The following is a 9,012-nucleotide window of genomic DNA, read 5'->3' on the forward strand; positions in this document are numbered from 1 at the left end:
CGAGCTGTTTTATATCTGCACGATTTCGTAGACATGCGCTGGGTTGCTCTTTCCAGTGTCCTTGGTGCCATGATATACCAAAGCCAAACAAAGAACGTCCTCATGGATAGATTCGATCAATTCATCAGATATATTATCTGCCATCCTTTTTGGTAAAAATATGACACCTTGTTCGAGTTCCACAAGGACGCAATCACCAAATTTTCCTTTAACTTTTTTCACGGCACAAATCGGGTATTTCTCACCAATCTTTAGCTCATCGGGATTTAATTTCGGTTTACTTTCACATTTCCCAATTTTGTTCAATTCATTCAAACTAGTAGCCATTTTATATTTTCACTGATATGAGAGTTAAGATTTCACACGTAGGTACTGCACGCAAGTGAGTCGCGAATATCAATAGATAGCTCTATTATTATTGTTATTCATTATTGTGGTAGGGAATTAAAACAAAGACGCTTTTATTTATTTTTTATTCATTTATTTATTTTATCATTGAGCCTACAAATTCTTGAATATTACATTGTTGGAAATTCCCATTACCAATCACCTTAAGCAGGTACCTGGGGTTGTGAGAAGTGGGGGTGTGTCCCACAGTAAAGTTTGTGGAAGAAATATTTCGGCTCATAAAGCGAAAATGTTTATTTGCGATAGATGTTTAAGGCGAAACCGGACGACCAAGTGTGCGAGAGAGACAAACATACCGAAATTTATTTCACTGTTCATTTAAACAATATTTGGTATAAAAATAATTTTAAATGATATTCGTTTATAGTTATATCTTAAAAAAAGATATAACGTTTAATTTTTTTTAATATATGATTTTTTTTTAAGTAATAAACATAAATTTTGGAATTTTCAAAAAATTTAAACTTTCATTAGCCGGCCCTAATACTACAATGTCTACTAAATTTGTTAACAACATTTCCACTTACATATTTCTAATAATAAAGTACGAAACAGTAAAATACCATAGCCTTTTGCAGGCGCCGCCAACTAGTTTATAAGCACGCGACTTACATCTGTAGAGAGGATGACGTCATTCTTTTGGAGCTGCAATACTTTTAGATATGATAGATAAAAATATCTTTTGATATTTTAAAATAAAAAATAGTCTAAAACAATATATTTTTATTTGGTTCTCTTAAAGGCATATTTCTACACTTTCGGGGATCTACCAGTTCTGGCAGTAATGCTTCATGATAAAAATATTTTAATTTAGGGAACATTTTATTTTGCCAAAAGTTGTCATCTTTAAATATACCTTCAACGTACAAATCTTTCCTTGTCCATACAACAAAATCACAAAACTCACGATTACTGATATGCAATTGCCCTTGGACTTGATAAAAGTAGTTGTGAGTTCTTTTTAGACAGCCTTGTTTTTTGTCTATGTAAAACTGCTTTAAAGTTTTAGAAGCCTCCTCTACAGTTAAATTTTCAGCACTCTTTGGACACTTAACTTCAAGGATTCCATTTTCTCCAATGAGACCATCCGGAGAAGCAGCTAGGAAACCATTTTCCAAATCAACAAAGAGGCCGCATTCAACTACAACATTTTTTGTTTTTTCTTGGTAAGCGGTTATCGCCGTTTTTTCATTCAATATTCCATAATTAATGGCTGGACAATTTATTAAACTTTTATAACAAATTTGTTCTACCAACTTGGCCCAACTACTAGATTTTCTGCGTTTTACCACCGAGCCAAAGAGTGATGCAGTTAATCTGTTTTTCCTTTGTATAAACCATTCCTCATTTTCTCGTTGTCCTCTGGTAGTTTCTTCAATCTTGTCTTGTTCTTCCTTGCACGATATGGCTATATTTTTGAGAAATTGTTCTTTTTCTTTTTTAAATTCTTCTTCATCCAAATCTAGTTTATGGCACGATTCTCCATAATCTTTACAACCGTCATTGTTATTTTTTACTTTTCGTCTAGGTTTTCCTGAATTAAATAGCGATCTTCTGGTGTTACTTTGTTTTTTTAAGCGTTTCTCCCCAAGCCGTTTCACCAAGCAAGAAGGACTTTTCTCAATAACTTTTTTCATACTATTATAGTGCCACATAGGACCATATTGGAAATCAAGACCTGCACTTCGAGCTCGTATAGTATAGGCTCCTCTTTTCCCACAATCAATTTGTTTTCCACCAACAAACTTTGCCACAAGTGACATAAAGTTTTCAGCCAAATTGCTGGTATCATTAGTAACAAGCCGTGGTGCTTTTCGTAACAAGGGCTTAAGACATTCGTGCACATAATTATATGCAGCAAGTTCATTATCTGTTAAAACCTTTTCACTTTTGTCTGAATGACAAAAATAATTTTTACAATTTTTGTGAATGCCGAATACATGGGCTGGTCCGTTTCTCAAATCCTCTTTTAATATTTCAGGATTCTGATTCTCTTTTGAATTATGAATTATAGCACATCTTGCCCCTATCTTCAGACGTCTGACCACTCCTGGCGTAAGCACTGACCTAATAATTTTAGAAACGCCTTGTACTTTGCAAAGTGCTTTGGTATAGTTTTTTATAGCATGGTTTGCACATTCCAGTTTTTCAATATTTCGACCATATGAAACTTTCTCATAAAGTCGTGCGAATACACTTGAATCACCATCTCCAATAAAACGTCTATATTCCAAACCATGAAAAGTTTTACTTTGTCGAAAAGCTTGTACTAACATATCGGCTTCCATAGCAGCAGAACTTCCATTCCAATTTTTGAAACAATTTTCGTGTCCTTCAGTCATATTTTGTTTTTTTCGGTAGAGACACATAGCGCAATATTTATTACGTACGTCTAAATGCAAAAGTTTTTTAGTGCGTTTGCCTATGACACACGCCACCCCCGAGTTGGCAGTGTATCTGTGCCCGTAGCTACGGTGAGACCATCCGCCATCGACTATAACGGTGATGAAATGTGTTCCATCTGAAGTTACATCACCGCTTTCAATAGCCAATCTTTTTTCTTCTTCTCCTGTCTCCATCATAGATTCGAACAGAATTTCATGCCAAACCTTTAGAACAATAACAAGTATAAAGACTTTAGCCATCAATCATTCTTTTCATATATTACTTACTTTACCCAAATTCATTTCTATTTTGGAAAATGTTTTCTGGTCTATAATTTTAACTCCTATAGTTGAAAAAATTTCTTCCATTTGAAAATGTCCGTTCCCTGTTGAGATTGTACCCCAGACGGCACTTTCACTCAATGATAGTTGACGTGTGGTGGTAATTTTTTGAAAGGTGCTTGTTTGAGGCATACATTGCTTGTTCTCTTTTGCGTCATCATGAGTACGTGAAGTTGCTGTTGGAGGTTCACTTGCAACAGTTTTAGTAATTTTGCAGTATGGACATTGGAATTGTAAAAGCCATATTAAATTTTTACAACGAGACTTTAGCAATTTGAAATAACCGTCCGAACTCCTTAAGCATTCATGACGATGATATTCCAGTTTTCGTAATTCCTTCAAAAAATGTTTACCGTCAACTACAAATCTACCACATATATCATTTATGAGGGGATCATTTCCAGGATTTGGTGGTATTTGTTCGACAACCATATTTTCTAAATCAGTGATAGGCTCCCTTAAAAATAAAAATAAGGATTGCACACATTTGTTATTATGTATAGTAAATAATTATTACTCATGCTGAATGATTGTTTGATTCGGTGGTGACTCTTCGTCTGGTTCATCAAATTCATATATATTACTCGTGACCAAAGTATCTCTAGGAGAAATAGTTTTGCATAAAATTACTTCAAATTAAAAAAAAGTAGTATTAATAATAATGCTCGTTACCTTGCGTTCGCATATTGCTGATCGTTAGACAGAGGAACATCTTCACATGTTTTGTTTGTTTTATAAGTTGACCTGGAAATCGTCAAATTTCAAAATATTCTGTGTAAATACGAGTAGATAATATGTAGTTAAAATTAAGTGTGCACCTTTTAATATTCCAATTCAGGAGTCCAATGTTCACTACTCGTTTTTTTCTCTTTGAAGATAAAGTAAGTTGTCTTTGATTCCTGCGATTTTCATTCCCTGTTTCATATCTATTTACAAAACTTACGTTGTTAGTAATCGTCAAAATACAAACTAATTATAAAGAATTAATTAATTTCAATTATTCAACATACGTAGTATCTTCTGTTACTGAACTTTCCCCTTCTGCGTGCGAGGTAGGTACATTGTTGTTACCTTCTGAGGTCAGAGAACTATAAAAATGGTACAAACATTTCAAGACTAGTAGATATTTTAAACATTATCAATAAATATTTACCTTGTAGATTGGTTGGTATTTTTCTCGGTGTTTGAATCTTCTTTCCTTTTTTTGCTATAGACACGAAAATTTGGAAAATTAAAATATCATAACTCTATTTTTACTAAGTCTTTACTTACATTAATTGTATAAGTGTATTTATTTTCGCAGTAGACCTTTTTCTTTTTCTACTAAGTCGTAAATGATTTTTACCCTTAGTAGAGTATCTGTAGTCCATCTTCCTACAATTGTAATAGTGAGTAAACGTATAAAACTTTTTTATTAGACGATTCACATACTTCAAATTAAAGTCATTTCCATACATTTGCCATTATGATTCTTATTATACTTGTACTTACATGTAAGTAACTATTCTAAATTCGTACGTTTTATGCTGCTATGTATTTTTATTTAATATGATAATGTACCGGTAGTATTCTTATTAAATTTGCCAATTGAAAAATTGTTTAGATTTGTGGTGGAATTTATAAATTTGTTTTTTTCTTCGAATAACGAACGAAATAAAAGAAGGGAAAGGTACGTCCGTAACCACTTTTTAATATTATCCTGAGGCAGGGATTCCCAAGCAACCTGGACTTCATGTCAAAGTTGAGCTAGAGTCTGTAGATACTGTGATAATTCACCTAGCCTTCTGCCGATCATGTACCACACATGTTCAATAGGTGACAGGTCGGGCGAACGAGGAGGCTGAGGAAGAATTTGCACTTGGGCATCTTCTAAGCACCTTAAAGAGACCCCTGCAATATGCAGCCGGGCATTGTTCTGCTGCAATAGGGCATCTTCGAGGGTTTGACCAAACGGTATAACAACCGGTTCCAGGATCACATCAAGATATCGTTGAGCTGTCTTAGAGCCTTGAATCATGACTAAAGGTGAACTGTTGCCGTATGCAATAGCTCCCCGTATCATTATGCCCACAGTTTGAGCCACATGTCGTTCCACAGAAAAAGCCAATATTCCTTCGTTCTCCACGAAATCTTCTCACCCTTTGCCGATCGTCGTGCATGCCTAAACAAAAGCGGGATTCATCTGAAAAGACTAGTGAATTCCACTCAAGATCCCAGCCTAAACGTTCGCGGCACCATTCCAAGCGTTGACGGCGATGTTCTGGAGTTAGCGGTAGTACCAAATGGGGACGATAGGAACGTAGTCCAAACGACTGAATTCGGGTGTAAATTGTTCTCATCGCAGTCGGCCGACTAACCGCCGCATACCAGTCATCTGGTATTCTACGTCTAGACACATGTTGGTTTCTTACTGCCAATGTTCGTAGGTACCGATTTTCACGTGGATTCGTGCTCCTCCTGCGCCCAGAATCTCTAGCTCGGTGACCTCTACCTTCCTCGTGCCATGCTCGCCAGATAAGAATCGTGTTTAATGGAAATATATATATATATATATATAAATTACGAGTACATTACAGAAGGACTGTAATCGAGTCCGTCGACCGACTTTCTACTTTTACGTTTTCTCGACCTTTCATGACCCGTAGACTACGAAGAAATAGGTCTCCCTTTTCCGTCTGTCTGTCTGCCCTCACGGATTTTAATTAGACAGATAATACAAAAGTACTGGACCGACTGTTATCATGTTTTCAAATTTTGTATTTATATTAGGAATATCATGTTCATGTAGATGGAAAACGCTAACCAAAATTTATCTAATCTAATGGGTTTTAAATTGTATAAAATAACATAGTCCTCCACATGTAGTTTATGACGCCATGTTGAGTTTTTACCCAAAACGTCCAGATTTTTTGAAAAAAAATCAAAATTATGAAACATGCTATCTAAAATATACAAAATATGATGAGTCTGTACTTGTGATACATCATTCCATTTAGATTTTTTGGATTTCCTTATACAACACCAAATGCTTTAAAATCTTGGAGATATTTGAAAGTCATCATGAGCATGGTAAATTTTTAATCAAAATGTATTTGCTCATCCCCCCTAAAAGTGATGAAATAACCTCAAAATTTTGCAGAACTAATCCTATCTTATATGCTCAAAAAAAAATTATTTTGAATTTAAAAAAGACAAGGGAACTTCTCTCTTTATACAGGTTTCCGTGTCTGTCTGCTCAAAATTTTGTCGAATAAATCCTATCCAAAATGTCCAAAATATGATACTAGCGATTTATCATTCCATTCACATTTTTTGGATTTGCTTATACAGCATGAACAAAAAAATTAATCGGTGCGTGAATTTATTTTGTTGATTTAATCAAGAACTGCAAAACCGAATGCTTTGAAATCTTGGAGATTTGTTCAACCCCCCCCCCCCCTAAAAAACTGTTGACGTCGCCTCAAAATATTATTGAGTAAAACCAATCTTAAATATGCAAATTATGATGAGTGTATACTTGTGGTTTATCACTGCATTAATACACACCTCAAAAAAATTAACGCAACACGTTGTTTTTGCGAATTTACTATAAGAGATGCTCCTGTAGGCAACTGTAGCGTTTACAGTGAAGTAAAATAAAGACAAAACGAGCAAAAAGAAAATTTACTACCAGAAGTTGGTCTTTTATCTTAGCCATTAAATGTTAATAACAATCCGACACAAACAAAAGTCAAATTAATACGAAGTATTTCCATCTCTACCTCTAATAACAGCCTACATTAGTCGAGGCATACTCTCGATTAAACCCCTAATGTACTCTTACGGAAGATATTCCCACTCTTGCACGATGGCATTCTAGATGGCATTAAAGTCTCCAAGAACCAATCTGCGCTCCTTTATCCTCAGTTTCACATAGTCCCATACATGTTCAGTGTGGTTCATGTCGGGAGTCCTGGCTGGCCGTGGTAGAAGCAGAATTTCAACCTCTTCTAAATATCGTTGCACAATGTGAACTGTATGAGTCCGCGCATTATCGTGCATATATGTAAAATTTAGCCCTATGTAGGCTCCACAGGGCATAACATGAGGTTTCAAAACATCAGTAATATACCGTGTAGCTGTTAAACGAGCTCCTGGTAGCGCCACCAATTCAGTATGTCCGGTGTAGGAAATGCCACCCCAAAACATTATAGAGCTTCCTCCAAAATTCACTTGTAGAAGAATATTGGTAGGCAAATATCGCTTGCCAGGTCGTCTGTACATCGGCATACGACGATCTGAGGAATACAGGCAAAAACGAGATTCGTCTGCAAACATTATATTGCTTCAATCCTCGACATTCCAATGGTGATGATTAGAGAGCGGAAAATATGCAGCAAAATTTTGGGAAATATGATCATATGATATGCATCAAATTTATGCAAATATGCAGTAACTTTCTTAATATATGCAGAGATATGCAGTTGCATATGCTCCAAAAATTAAAAAAAAATCCTAACAACCGAACTAAATTTATTTACAAATTACAAAAACAGGGTACCCGTTCCTTTTATTAAACAAAAATACATAAATCACATTGTAAAGTGTTTAATTAAATCTCACTGGCACATAAATCACATTTTTAAAGATAATGTTTTTATAATAAAATATAAATATAGGTAAACAGAACGAGTTACAAAATTGTAGTAATCGACTTGCTGTTCCTCTTTTAGTTATTATCAATATTACCTAAACGTTTCCGTTATTATGCATAATAACTGAAAAATTCAGTTATTACGCATAATTCCTAATGTTTCCGGTTATTATGCATAATACCTGACAAGTTTAGTTATTACGCATAATTCCTAAAATGTCTAGTTATTATGCATAATAACGTATTTCGGATATTAGTTGTAACATTTCCAATATGATTCATGAAATTTCGTCTTTCTAGATAAATGCCGATGGAATGACAATAATTTTTTTTCAAATTAGCACAAAAATTAATAAAAATGCAAAATATGCACCCGTTACGTAAAATATGCAGCAGAAGGCAAATATATGCAAATATGCAATTTTTTTATAGTTGTATTCATTTTTAATTAGCATGATTCGTTCACATGTTAAATATCAAGACTTATATGCAAAAAATAAAGGATATGCAAATTTCATAAAATCCGCTCTCTAGTGATGATTTAGCGCAAAGTTTAAGCGCGCTACCTTGTGTGCCCTGGTGAGCAAGGGTGCTTTGGGAGGTACTCTTGGACGCATACCAACTTCTCGCAAACGATTTCGTACCGTTTGGGTACCCAGCACCACATCGCGAGCAGTTAAAATCTCTGTTTGGAGCATTTTTGCTGTGCAGTGTCGCGACCTGAGTACTGTTAAGCGCAAAAATCGGTCATCTCGTTGTGATGTTTTCCGTTTACGACCTTGTCCTAGTCTTCTATTCATGCTTCCAGTACTTTGATAATTTTGCATTAATTTAGAAATGGTCGAACGATCAACACCCAGTAGATTTACCACAGCGTTGGGTCTAACCATCTTCAACCAAAGCTACAGCCCGGATAGCCGCTTCTTCGATAAATTACGCGTAATGCGATTAGGAACATTCATTATAAGCGAAAATGACGTTTTCACTTCTAAAATTTCACAAGCATGTGATTTAGAATTGGGTATAAGGGTACCATGATAAGATACTTTCTTTCTTTTAATAGATCCACCAGTTACAAAATAATAAGGAACTTTTTTTTTTGCGTAGATGAAACAAAATTCCTTCTAACTAATCATAAGGCATGTTTTTTAGTATCTTTTTGTAATTTTTTCAGTTGTTATTAACAAATTTGAAATGTTGCGTTAATTTTTTTGAGGTGTGTATTTTTTAGGTCCGCTTAGACCG

At 34.9% G+C, this 9,012-nt stretch overlaps 1 protein-coding gene and 1 long non-coding RNA gene across 2 annotated transcripts; both read right to left on the reverse strand.

Annotated features, from left to right (window-relative positions):
- Window positions 1-1,048: 1,048 nt before the first annotated feature.
- On the reverse strand, window positions 1,049-3,408 carry LOC135143855 (uncharacterized). Its single transcript, XM_064075793.1, has 2 exons — window positions 3,081-3,408; window positions 1,049-3,017 (listed from the first exon to the last, which is right to left on the reverse strand). Exons 1-2 carry the CDS (start codon window positions 3,264-3,266, stop codon window positions 1,116-1,118), a joined length of 2,088 nt encoding a protein of 695 aa, XP_063931863.1. The 5' UTR covers window positions 3,267-3,408; the 3' UTR covers window positions 1,049-1,115.
- A 142-nt stretch (window positions 3,409-3,550) lies between these two features.
- On the reverse strand, window positions 3,551-4,354 carry LOC135143862 (uncharacterized). The gene is made up of 4 exons (XR_010282912.1): window positions 4,288-4,354; window positions 4,145-4,222; window positions 3,953-4,060; window positions 3,551-3,878 (listed from the first exon to the last, which is right to left on the reverse strand). It is a non-coding gene; the product is annotated as an uncharacterized LOC135143862 (long non-coding RNA).
- Between the last annotated feature and the right edge of the window lie 4,658 nt (window positions 4,355-9,012).

Source organism: Zophobas morio, unplaced genomic scaffold (assembly GCF_036711695.1).
Source record: "Zophobas morio isolate AGI-343-1 ecotype UQ-CSIRO unplaced genomic scaffold, CSIRO_AGI_Zmor_V1 ptg000076l, whole genome shotgun sequence".
NCBI classification, from domain to species: Eukaryota; Metazoa; Arthropoda; class Insecta; order Coleoptera; family Tenebrionidae; genus Zophobas; species Zophobas morio.